This window comes from Azolla caroliniana, unplaced genomic scaffold, assembly GCF_043228905.1.
Source record: "Azolla caroliniana isolate FFs.n. ecotype wild unplaced genomic scaffold, voAzoCaro1.0.p SCAF_16, whole genome shotgun sequence".
In the NCBI taxonomy this organism is placed as follows: Eukaryota; Viridiplantae; Streptophyta; class Polypodiopsida; order Salviniales; family Salviniaceae; genus Azolla; species Azolla caroliniana.
The window spans coordinates 3,606,287-3,619,880 of NW_028230451.1; the positions used below are offsets into that span (position 1 = coordinate 3,606,287).

General features: G+C 37.8%; 1 protein-coding gene across 2 annotated transcripts; it reads right to left on the minus strand.

Moving 5' to 3' along the window:
* Nucleotides 1-1,044: 1,044 nt before the first annotated feature.
* On the minus strand, nt 1,045-7,433 carry LOC147853640 (uncharacterized). 2 transcript variants are annotated; one of them, XM_087332033.1, is made up of 3 exons: nt 7,055-7,433; nt 6,136-6,985; nt 1,045-1,465 (listed from the first exon to the last, which is right to left on the minus strand). In XM_087332033.1, the coding sequence occupies exons 2-3, from the start codon at nt 6,973-6,975 to the stop codon at nt 1,304-1,306; spliced, it is 1,002 nt and encodes a 333-aa protein (XP_087188159.1). In that variant the 5' UTR covers nt 6,976-6,985; nt 7,055-7,433; the 3' UTR covers nt 1,045-1,303. The 2 variants fall into 2 exon arrangements, with proteins under 2 accessions (XP_087188159.1, XP_087188158.1); XM_087332032.1 differs by having other exon boundaries at nt 6,136-7,433.
* Nucleotides 7,434-13,594: the final 6,161 nt, after the last annotated feature.

Genomic DNA, 13,594 nt, shown 5'->3' on the forward strand with positions numbered 1-13,594 from the left:
AGTTGAACAAATGTAAAACTCCATGCAAAAGACACGAGGTACCTTCTTATTGTTTCGATGGATTGCTAAATTATGGAAGGATGCAATACTTTACAAATGATATTAGACAGATCGTTTGCTTTTTTCTTGTAACATACTTTAGGCTATCACTCAAAAAATTTAAACATGACATTATTCTAAGCATCCAATGTTTCTCATTCGATGTATACATATAACAACGCATATATTGAAAACGTTGACCATCACAATGCACAACATTTGACCAGATCTCATTATCTTCCAAGACAGCCATACCAGATTCTTTAATACATAGCACTGCATTCAACTACTGCAAGGTCATTCAAACTTGGCTAAAAGAAGGCAGTGATAATGGAGGAACCACTGAATTTATATCAGATCAACCTGTCCTCCAGCTCCAAGGGAACTTGAAACATGTCAACATTATGGTTAGGTGTGGCTCACTTTCACAAGAGTGAACATGTCCCTGTCACTATGGTTTCTTCAAATTTCTTTAGTAGCAATACAAACAATCTATAGCATATCTAGTGAAAAAAGGATATATTGTTCCAATACAATACCATTTCCCATCGTTCTTGAGGTGATACTTTGACAAACCATTCCATCATCATGAAGAAGAGTCTGAAGTCACATGAAGAGGTAGCATTATGATGACTACAATTCCTTTCAGATCAACAAACCAGGGAAGGATTTTTGCCTAGAAATCCGTAACTGTTAATAGAACTTTTTTAAGTTGAGAAGAATGAAACCCCACTCTTTAACTGGGGGCTTGCATAGTCTTTACAATTGCAATACTGAAAACATACTCGTAAATGGGACCCTTAATCACACATTAATGTTTACCATGAAGACATTATACTCTCGCCTTGAACTGCATCATTATTAGTTTGCAGATAATTGCGTCAACAAGGACAGTGGAATACACGTAAGATTGACCTATTAAGTCATTATGAATGTATCCATTTCACAAGCAAATTGAAAATTCTCCCATCTTAACTTTAAATGGGCACCTAAAGTTCACATCCATCCAATAAGAAGCATATATTGAATTCCAAGTATACATCTAAATGCAAGATTACAAGGAGCATGATGAAAAGGATATATATATGCAACCAAAAAATAGATTCTAGACACTGTAGCAAGCAATAAGCATTTCGTGATCATTGCCCCTAGTCAGTGTGACTTGTTTTTGTGGTATGTTGTTCGAACTTTCCAATTGTTCATATTAACAACAAGCCCATCAATGTAAACTAAAAACACAAGATATTTGTTCGGTGCTTTTTCTTTACCGTGAGTTCTCAATGGGCTCGACAGTTGTCTTGAACAACAAGACAGACACCTTGTCCAAGGAGAAGTAAACAAACCCTCCTAAGGAATGCGTTACAAATGATCCAAAACTTGTTCCGACAATACAATGCCATGCAGGACCATAGACATTGTCGAATTCCTGAAAAGCAAATAATATAAGAGTGAACCATGAATGACAAGAATCATATATCATGTTAAACATTATAATTTCATGTGCATAGCTTAATATAATATGCGGTTAGCATTGCACTTTCCTAAACTACATAATTAGCCTAGCACAAGGAAGATCTGGATTATGTGGTTAGGATTGCATTCGTCTAAATACATATATAGCCTAATAACCATAAGAATGAACCAAAAAGGGTAAGCATACCACTCAATGTGTATCAGACAAGGGTGTGCATTATTCTCCTAATTGCATAACTAACCTAATTTAAATCATCAATTAGTGAATCGTGTACCTTCGGTTCAGTGAAGAAGAAAACACAAATTACCAAACTATACTCTACTGACCATATGAAGCTAGCTCCATAAATAAGAGAGGGTGGTGTAATCACGATTCATGAATAATAAAAATGAAGGATTAACTATGCACATGGGTATATGTAGTCTTTATATACACGGTCTATGGCATATACCATAGCATAGCAATCCTAACCATAGACAAAATAGCCTAGTTCTATGTCCAAACCAAATATATCTTAACATCGTTTGGAATCCCGAAGAGCAGTAGAACAACAATCAGACTATCAACTTAACTACAGCGTTAGAAATGCTCAATAATCGATGAAACACAGGAATAATCTCTAAGACTCTACTTCAAATCCAGGAGGCTAGATTCATCCTGAACAAGGAAGCGAGCATCAAGTTGCCCCAAAGCACCTCTTTGAGCACTTCTTTATTGATAATTATCAGGGACAGATACAATAAGATAAGATTCAACAGCCTAACTAGCAACACGGCCTTCAGTGTAACCGTATTTAAGCAACTAAACCCTGCATGTACAGCTTTAAAATGCTGTCCACTGAGAAAAGTAGGAAAGAGATCAAATCAGCTGTGAAACCTGCTCCTTGGAACTGTGCAAAGCAATGTTGAATGGAAGTCTACGTTAGTAAATTCTAACAGATGGCATAAACTATAGTGTGTAAGCCATTCTAATTTATTCATCATGCTGATAGTTATCTAGAAAACAATACAAGATGATGGTGTGAGTGCATATTTGTGCTCAATATTTACATTCTAGACACAAACAAAAGTTCACAACAATGGCACTCACTGTTTTCTTTTTATTTATTTTAGAGTATTTTGAAGAGCAAGTTAAACTTCTTGTAGGGTTCAGTAGCATATTTATTTGCCTCAAAACCTTATAGCTTGTATGCAGAAAGTGGAACTTTCTTCCCTATCTCTATTATCTCAAAAGCATACTTGTTGGTAAACTCATATTATTGTAGGCACATTAATTAATAGTAAATAGTGTTCACGTGTGCTTTATGCTCTGAAACATAGCCTTTGCGCAAACTTAAATTTGTAGAATTGGCTCCTTCGCACAGGTATCACTCGTGTTCACAAACAAAGCTTTCAAAAACATATTTTTCATCTTAGGGCCCAGCCACTGACTACGGACTGACTACGGACTTGAGCATCCTAAAGTACTACAAGATATTCTACATTGTTCCAGGTTTATCTTCTTCCTTACAAGAAAAAAATGATCTTGCATGCTGATTCTACATATGATAGTCAACATCATTCATTTTCTATTTTTATCACGAAAGATAAAAATTAAATCCATGGGTGTTTCCCAAGGTCTAGCTGGGATTGGCAAAGACTGGCATAGCCCCGGTGCCATTTTTCTATCATGTCTAACCTATTGATAAATTATGCACATCCATGCAAATGTTTCAATCTCTTGTGGCAAAGTTGGTCAAACTCTTTCACAGTGACATCATTCCATGATGTTAACATAAAGACGCATGACTCTCGACTAAAACTTAGGCCTTGACTGCTTTGTGACACACAACTTTATATGCATCCTAACAAATCCACCTCTGAGATGCCATCTTTCTTCAACACTAAAAGTACTGATTCAGCCCCTCGTCTAACAATTGGCAACAGCTCGGTTCAGTTGGGTTTGGTTCGAGAGTGTCAAAACCAAACTGGTTTAAACCAAATCGTTTAAAAATTTTCAAACTTGACCCAAAGCGAACCATGAAACCATTTAAACCAAACCATTACAAAAAATCTAAACCGTTAAAACCGTGGTTTCAAGGTTTGGTTTCGGTTTTCAAGTTAGGTCAAAATTCAAATATTCATTTTTAAATTTAAAATTTTTAAAATTTTTCATTATTTCAAATTTTAATTTTTCAAAAATTTAAAGATTTTTTCCTAAAATGTGAGAATTAGGCTTTAAAAAGAAAAGGTTGTTCAAAAAATTATTTTAAAAAAAAAACAACTGCCAACCGTAAACCATCGAACTGTTTAAACCGTGCTTTCAAACCGTTAAAACGAACCGAACCATTCACGGCCCGTTCAAAAGGTAAGTTTCCCCAAAGAGAATCCAAAAAAACAGCTTAAAGCTTTCAAGAAAGTTGTCATGTCTTTGTCAAAGTAAAAAGAAGTAGACAATTTTATGTGCATTAACATCCTTTGGGAAGACACAGTACATAGAAAAATGATTTTTCATTACACTAGATATACTAAGAGCTGAAATAACAGGAAAAGATCCCCTTATAATGATCTTGGATTCAATCCCAAGCTCAACATACTATGAGGCTCAACTGCATTTGTTGTAAAACAACGACATTATTCATCAGCCCAGAAAAAGTATTTGTCTTTCTCTTACTGACTTATGCTTATCTTTTCATTTGAACTAGCCGACTTAAGCCAACACACAATTAAGATGCATAGTGTCCTCTCTCATCACAAATAAAGCATTTCCCTTGCTTTCCTAATGGAATTTGGTTTTGATCCTTGCCGCTACCAAAATCCTCCTTGAATAGCTTCTTGAACTTGAGAGCTTTCCACCCAAATATTTATTGTCATTTGAAGAATTAATTAGGAAATACTCCCCAAAAAAACTATTTTGACTTGACCTCTACTTTGTTGCCCTGAAATCTCATTGCACTTCCTTGCAGCAAGCCATTGGTCATGGATACACCCTCATTCAAATTGTGTAATAATTGTCACATTAGTCTTTGTCACAGAGTCCATAATTTCTCTGCTTATATCATAATATTAATTTTCCATCATTACAGACAATGTCCTCAAAGAGGTGAGGTGCAATAAGGTTTCTAGAAACTATTATAGTTTTCTAGATTTTGCCAAGTTCCACATCAACTTGTGACAAGTTGTCAGGGATCCAACTCAAAAGTGTTTGTCAAATATGCAGATGAGTAAACTATTTGGATTGGCCACATGAGGAAATTGACATTGCTCCAACCGTGTGATTCTTCATTCCAATGCATTATCATTTAAGAAGTTGGTTTCCTTTAGCACTTTTGAGGATTCGGTGAAGTTTCCCCCTTCAGTAGGCTTGTTCAAATTGTTATATAAAATTTAAATCTTCCTCATAATTCTCTTTTATTTCTCACAGGTGTCGAGAGATCATAAATAGGTGTCTGTAAAAGTGGCGCTCCACCATGTATATTTCCTAAGACTCTATCATAAGAATTCTTTCATCCGCATTAGAACTACCCAGGTATGGTTGAGGAAAACCAGTGGTTCTAAAATGTCTTATATGGAATCTCGAATGCTTCTAAGGGAGCTAGACTGCTAAAAAACAAGGAGCTATGATATGCAAATAGCCCCATAAACTGTCAAGCCTTTCAATATTTCTCATACCAAAATATGCAATTGTCACGAACTCCCCTAATGTTAATTGGATCTAACACTTACAAATCCCAGGGCTTCTGTGTCATTGTGACCTTCATTCTTCTGATCTAGGGATAGTGGGGCCTCAGCCATTCCACATTTTCCATGCAAAGTCTTCTTGCTCAATTTAAGATTCCTATGAGAGAAAGTAAAAATAAATAATGATAAGTCATTAAGCTATGTCACAAAGAAAAAACTAAATAACGCCTTTTTGTGAAACCTTGGTCTCTTCTCTGGCTAGGTCCATGTGCTAACTATAGCCATGGAAACAATCATCAGCAATGACCATCAAATAGTAGATGAACTGAACTACTCTAGCCTTAAGAAGCCTTAATAATGTTATTATGTGTATGCTAACTTCTCTGGCTAGGTCCATGTGCTAACTATAGCCATGGAAACAATCATCAGCAATGACCATCAAATAGTAGATGAACTGAACTACTCTAGCCTTAAGAAGCCTTAATAATGTTATTATGTGTATGCTAATAGCACAATTGATCCTACTGTACCATAAATTAACCCTTAATATTGTATGTTCATATGTTCCCATGAAATATGTTTCACGCAACTTTTGGTCTATATCCAAACCATCACAATCCAATGTGTGTTTAAAACCCATCAAATACTTAAACATCCTACTCTAGCCTAAATTAAGATACAAAAGTGTGATTATGCAAATAACATCACATATAAACACAGGAATATAATCTAAAGACATCTTCAGAGGCTACAGAATAGCTGATGAGACTACTCTACCATAAACTAATATCTAACAATGTACAATGTGGCCAATCCAAATAGTTTACTCTACCATAATCTAAAAGTGATGATCCTACTCTTGACTAAACTAGCCTCTGATAATCTAATGATGAATATATTAATAACATGGGCACATGAAATGAAAACATTACTGAAAACCAACTTTATGGGGGGGATACTGACCTTTTTCAAAGTATGCGCAATAAGTTTACTTTGAAGTTTGCCCAGGTGATCTAAACAAGCTCTTGCACACCGAAAAGCATGTTCTTGCATTGAGGCAGACATGTCCGCTGCCTTTATCCGGACCCGGAGCTCATTTGCCAAAGCATCTATATCAATTTGTGGTGTAACCTCTTCATAAACACGATCAGGTGGTGAATCCAATGATGTCATTTCCATCTGTAGAAACTTAGAGTTCATTTCCATGGGTAGAATCTTAGGTTCTATTTCTAAAGGAAGAAACTTAGGGTCCATTTCCGTGGGTAGAAACTTTGGATTCATTTCCATGGGTAGATAATGAGGATGCATTTCCACTACGTCCAATCCTTTCACGCTACTACTTTTCATCCTTGATGATGATAATGAACATGATCTCTCTAACATTCCACATATGATTTCCTTGTGATGCTCTGGTGAATCTTCTCTGATGTGATTCTTCTTCTTGTTGCTATTGCTGTTGTTATGGTTATTAAAGATTTCCTTATCTGATAAGAAACCTTTGAGAGACTGTTCATTTGGAAAGTAATACTCTTCTTGTTGTCGTTGTTGTTGTTTCAAACCATTCTTTTCATCCTCGTTTTCAAATCTAGTGTCTGAAGCTACCACTTTCTCTGGAATCATCATCTTCTCTGCTACAGAAGAAGATTGCTTCTCTTCTCTGATAAAATTAGGATTAGGGTTTTGATCTCTTTGTTGGACCCTTCCTTGCCTAACTTTAGCTTCATATTTCTGAATCCTTGCAACAAATCTGCTTCTCATAGCTGCATTCATCATGCTAGCAGCTCTCGCATGTCCAGAATCCATGGGGGAAACCCTAAGAAAAGAGGAAATACTCAAATATGGAAAAACCTAAACGCAGAACGCCTCAAATCTTTAAACCCACCTAACTTTATGGCCCAGAGCAGACACCACAAGCCTTAATTTGAGGATCCTAGCAGATAAAGACGCAAATGTAAAACACAAATCTTGAAAACCCTGACGAAGAAACCAAAATCTGCACTACCCTACAACAGGAAGACAAGACCCTATTTCTGAAAACACTAGCAGAGGAAAAAGAGAACTCAATGTTGCAAATCTGGAAACCCCAAATATTGCATAGAGAAACCCCAAAATCTGACAGAGAAATATAAAGCCTAAACTTGAAATTTCTAGCAGAGGAAATCCCTCGATCTAGGAAATGGAGGGACCTAATATTGGGAGCCTAGCAGAAGGGCAGATGGGCATAACAGAGAAAAAGGGGGGGATAGTTTCTGGTGTTAGGAGCTGCTGATGGTGTCTTCAACAAGAACAAAAACAGATGAGGAGGAGGAGGAGGAGGAGGAGGAGGATCCATGGTGTGTCCTTTCCTTGCTCAGACACAATATGAGTGTTTCCTCTGCAAATGCTACAGTTCTTACCAATAGTCTCACTCCTCCTCTTCTTGTTCTTCTTACACCAAGCATGTGGGCTCTACTGGCTTTTTTAGCATATGTGGATTGGAGGAGGAGGGGTTTCCTATGCCACCACACATCTCCTTCAGGACCATGCCAATGTATTGTACATATCCTATCAAGAGTCCGATCCAACAGACCCATCATCTGTTGTAGACCCATCATCTGTTATCGTCCCTCCCTCTCTCATGAATCTTGAAAGACCTGCAAAGAATAACCCATCCTCGTCCCCCACGAAATCAATCATCCGTCGCAAGCCGGTCGAAGTGGCCTGATCTCATTGAAAAGCGGGGATTATGTCTGCCAGGAATTATTTTTATGTCTATCTTGCTCTAATAAGATAGCAATTGGGGTACACACAAACGTTTCCATGAGCCATGGATCCGCGCATTGCATGGCTTGGTGGACGGATATACATTTATCCTATTATATGTGGCACGAATTCATTGGTCGCTATCAAAGTGGCACTTGAGCGCCCAACTTGTTGTACAAGGGCCCGACTCAATGAAAATACACAATGGTGTGGCACAAAAATCATTAGCCCCAAGGAACATACATTCGAGCATGAATCACATTATCACTTACATTCAACACAAAGGGAGAAAATCCACGACTACATGGCAAACAATAACTGGCACAACAATAGAAATGGGCCACATAGTGATTGCACGTACTTGTGTCCAAACAATAGTTCACAATGACATGATACAAAATCATTGGTCATAAGAATAGTATTTGGGGTCACATCATGTAGTAAGGCCCGATTTATATGTGAACATACGCATTGGAATCCAAAGTGTAGAAACAATTATGTATGGATCCTAAAAATGTCATGCATCGATCATGTTGAAATCAAGTTTGGTTCATACTTACTACACATAATCACTCCCATCACAAAATTACATTTAGCCAAACATAAAATTGCATTAAGAATGGTGTCGCATTGATTACCTAGAAGGAAATCCATGATGATTTGGCAAGACAAAATCGTTGGTTGTGGGTAAAGTAGGGCAAGGCGAAATCATTGGTGATGAGTATAGTGGGAGACAAAATAATGGGTTGCAAGAGAATTCAGGCAAATAACCTATTTCAAACTAAACAATCGAAGGAAATAACGTTGATGTTACAAATTCCCATCGAAGTGAAGTGGACAACATTAATGCACACAAGTTCAAACTAAACAACATGGCGGAAATCCATTTTGATTTAACACAAAATCATCAATCTCACTCACTAGACAAATGTGAACGTCTTCGTGTAAAGCATAACAAAAAGAACTACAAGCAAGGAAGTGTTCCACGTATGCATATCAAACCCAAACAAGGCTATTCAACAACTAGTCTCATCTCCATTCTATGTGAATCATTGGATTCTTTCTTACATATGGTAATCTTAATTTGCACCCAAATAAATTCGTATCCTCTTGCAAAGCTTTCGGGAAATTTGAATCTTTTTGGTAGATCTTTGTGATTCAACCAAAATTGTCCTCACACTAAATAAATTCCAACCTCGGTTCTCTTTAATAGTGGGTCCATCTCGTTGCTTTAGAATTGGAGGGCATAAGTATGCCCTCCATTTGCCCAATTGTTGGTCGTCTTCTTCATTGTCATAGTGACACTGGCACGTGACCGCTACTTAAAAGTTGATCACATATTTATCTAAAAACTCAATAAAACCATATTGGGGCACACCAAGATGTAATAATTCATACTCATGCTATACTTTTTACCAGCATTGCATGAGAAAGGCAATGTTATTGTTTCCAATAGTGAGTGCATTGTGAAAATGAATATGTATAATAGCCATGTTGTAATGAGAAACTATCAATCTTTTATTCTCTTAGATAAGTGCAAACATGGGGAAGGGAGTACTTTTGTTTCCAACCCTTGGGGGTTGTGGAAAACTGAACTTGTATAAGTTTGCACGATCCTTTGATAAGATAAAATGATTTTGGATTCACTTACCTTGGACGAATGTAGTGCTATTATGCCAATAGAAATTATTGATAAAGGTGCATTTTCGGGACAAATTTTGTGCAAAATTTGGATTTGATTAGCTTGGATAAGTACAAAGGCAATGGTTTTTTGTCATGCTACTATTTTGCGACAGAAGTATTTATAAAGTCATGAGTATCAATTGGTGGATAGAAATAAAAACATGATTGGTTGTACAACCAATATGGGGCTTACTAGGTTTAAGTTCATGACCCAAACCCTAACAATCGTCGCTTACCTTAAGAACAAAGTCTTGTTATAGCAAAAATAATTGTACCAAACATAGAGGTAGGTGCTGAATTGTGAAGTGATTGGAGGGTGTCTTTGCTGAATGTGGGTTGTGTGAGGCTCATGTTGAGGGGAGTATGTCAAGTAATTCTGTGACGAGGCTTTGTTGCTTCATTTATACATGATGTTTTCTTGTAGCCATTGCAAAGTGGCTTGTAACATACGAGTTATATATTATCCTATGTACTTTTTCTTAACTAATGGAAGTAGAATTTTTTTTGGAAAAAAGAAAAAAGAAAAAAGAAGAAGAAAGTCTTGTTATAGCAAAAATAACTATTGGCAATGCAATTAAGTTTTAGAATTTAAGAAAATATAATTTGTGATGCTAACTTTCTACTCTTTACAATTTGTGAATTTATATGTTGTAAAGCTATTATTTAAGAGCAGCTTAGTAGTGTGCTGGATCACAAACTAAAAACGTGAAGTGTTTTTACATGGATGCACAATCAAAACCATGACCTCAATGCTCAAAACCCAATACTTACAATACATTGTGATGTTAAGGTTTTTAAAAATTTTGCTTTAAACTAGTATTGTGAAAATCTCTAAGTAATAAAATTTGGCGATGTTTAAAGGATATTACTTTACTAATGAATGTCATAATTGAGAGTGCACACTATGCCAATGAGAAATCCATGCGATGATTGGCTTTGGTTGAAGATGTGTGGAAAGCATAGTCAAATGTGATCAATGGCCAAGCATTGTATCAAGGTGTGATACTCACACTCCCTATGTAGAGTGAGAGGGCAACATTATTGTATGGTTTTACATACAAATAGTTTATTGTGTGGTTTATACTAGAGAGAGAGAGAGAGAGCCCAAATGGATGTAGCTCAATTGGTAAGGTTACCCAATGGAGACCAGGTGGTCCTAGGTTCAACCCCTACTAGGGTAAGCTAATTACGATAAAAGAGAGAGAGAGTAGACTTTGACAGTCCACAAGGAGGCCAAATTGACATTTTTGACCAAATAAACATATCATCTTGTATTTGGCCCCTTGTTAAAAAGGGCATTATTGTATTGTATAGTAAAAATTGTCTGTTATAAACTCTCTATGTGAATAATGATGACAAATATGTGCTCATTGTTCTAAGCATGAAATTGGAATTATCATGCTTGTCCAACAAGTCATCATAATATTCCAAATTTTGTCTTGTGATGAGTGTTAACATCTCGCCAGTTTTGACATTATAATATCTTCACGATATTTATCTTCCCATAATATGTAATCCCTATTCAATTTCTAGACGAAGATTTTGCAGAAATGTTGGCAATAAAGGATAAGGAAATGTTTACAGTTTAAGGGATGAATAAAGTATGAAGTTCACGACATGGAATGAAAGAGGGTATGAGTTTCCAATTTGCACTAATTTCAAAATATTATATATGTTTTATTTGATATGTATGCAAAAAACGGTATTGTAACACAAGCACAAGAACAGTTTGACAAGCATCCAATCCAAAGTGTAGGTTTGTGGGTTGTATATATTTGGATATGTTGAACATGAACATGATGAGGAAGATTGTTTTGCTTCCAGCATATGCAAATTCATGGTAGTATTTAACAGGCTTTCAGTCTAGGAACATGTCTCTTGGAATGCAATGAGTGTACGATATGATGAGAATGGGAAATTTGATGAAGTGTTCAATCAAGTCTATCAAACGAAGGATTCATGGCTAGCCATTGTCTTACATAAGACAGGCTTGGGAAGGATAGTCGCGTCATTTCCATCTATTTGCATTTTGCAGCTAATATGCTTTTTAAAACTAATGGAAGGATATGTTTTTTTGAAAAAAAGAAGGGTATACGTTCCCATTTTTTTAATTTTTTTTCCAAAAAAAAACCTCCTTCCATTAGTTATAAAATTTTGCAAATGAGACGATTATGTACAAATCCCTGAAGGGACGCTATAGTTCCATCTTATGTGGATGCCCACTGACTCAAGAAAGGGAGAGAACGACCATTGTTGGATGAAGGCTATTCGTTGTCTTTTAACTCCATCAGAGCCGCCCTTAAGGCCATCATATTGGCTCTTCAGAGTGGCTACAATTTCACTCCATATCTCTTGTAGTAACCTTGTTGGATGTGTGGTTTGGTTGGAGAAGACTCGCCTACATCATTGTTTCCATAGAATCCAAAGAGTTATTGGATTGACCAATTCCAACACCTCTTGAGATTTGTCATTAAGAGGAGTGGAGTGGACATTGCCGCTGGAGGAGAAAAAGACCTCTTGTGCTTTTATCACCAAAGTCATCCCCTCCTCTCGATGCTCGTATCTGCCAATTGCGGTCTACCGTGATAGCCAACTATAAAAGAATACGTTGTGCGGAAGCGTGTGCGTAAAACGTAGAGTACAAAGTTCGGAAGAATGAGACAGTTCAGTAAACACAGAAAACACAAAGATGGAGAGGGAGAGATAGAGACAGAGACAAAGACAGAGAGACACTATATATCAAAGTCAAAATAATTCTCTGTTCTATACATACTTCGTGCTCGGTGAGCAGCTTATCTAATAGCCTTGACAATCGGGCTAACACAAGTACTGACAGTACTTGACCGCTCATAAATGAGCCGACTACACAAACTCCCAAAATTATTCCTTTACGAGGAATAACGCTCTAACGGCCTCTTCGGTTTTCACACTGATGCGGCCCTGTTGTGCGTACTTTTTCACGCACCCAGTCTATGCACTGGGTTACGCTGCATACTTCGCATCGAATGTTGAGCTTGTCTCTCAACACACCCCCTCAAGCTCAACTTGAGGTTCCACTTGCTTCGCCGGATCTACGCTCCGGCTTCTCCTCCTGCCTTCACGCCTCGCTCGCGCTTCGACCCTTTCGGTCGGCTTGTCTGCTCGTTCGGCCTTTCTCAGCTCCCTTGTTGTCGCGGTGTTGGCGCCTCTTCTGCTGCTTTCTCTTCCGCTTGGCCCTCAGTTGATTCGGCGTATCCGAATCAAACATACCGATTGAATCGAACTCTTCCGATTCAATTTCACTCTCATACGAATTGGTTGTCTCCAATTCGTCCTCAATCGTCAGGCCCCTGACAACATCCGACCACGTCTTAATCTTGGCCTTATCTCCCCCTGTTCCAGCTGTCCTCGGCTCCTTCTTATGCTTACAACCCTTGCTTCCGTCTTCAGCTTCTTCAGTCAGTTCGAAGTCGAATTCTCCATCCGACTCCATGATATCGAAGTTGAATTCTCCATCCGACTCTGCATCACGGTCACTTCCATCGTGATGCTTACCTCCGCTCCTTTCACGCTCTTGTCCCTATTCTTCCTTTCTCCCCCTCAAGTTTGGCGTGTCGAGGTGACGCAACCCAAGCGCACCCGAGAAATGCCGTAACTTGTCAAGACCAAGAGGTTTTGTGAAGATGTCGGCAATTTGCCAATCAGTCGAAACATGCACCAATTCGACTTCACCTCAAAGGACCCGCTCGCGGACAAAATGGTAATGCACCTCAATGTGCTTGGTCCGGGCGTGGAAAACGGGGTTCTTCGTAAGGTGGATACTGCTAAGGTTGTCACAATAGATTGTCATCAGATCAGACACCTCTACCTGCTAATTCCGTAATAGCCATTTCAGCAAAATGACTTCCACGTAGTGACAATCGCCCCTCGATATTCGGCCTCCGTGCTCGACATTGCTATTGTCGACTGCTTCTTATTGCTCCATGCGATCGCTGCACTCCCAAGAGAGAATGCGAAA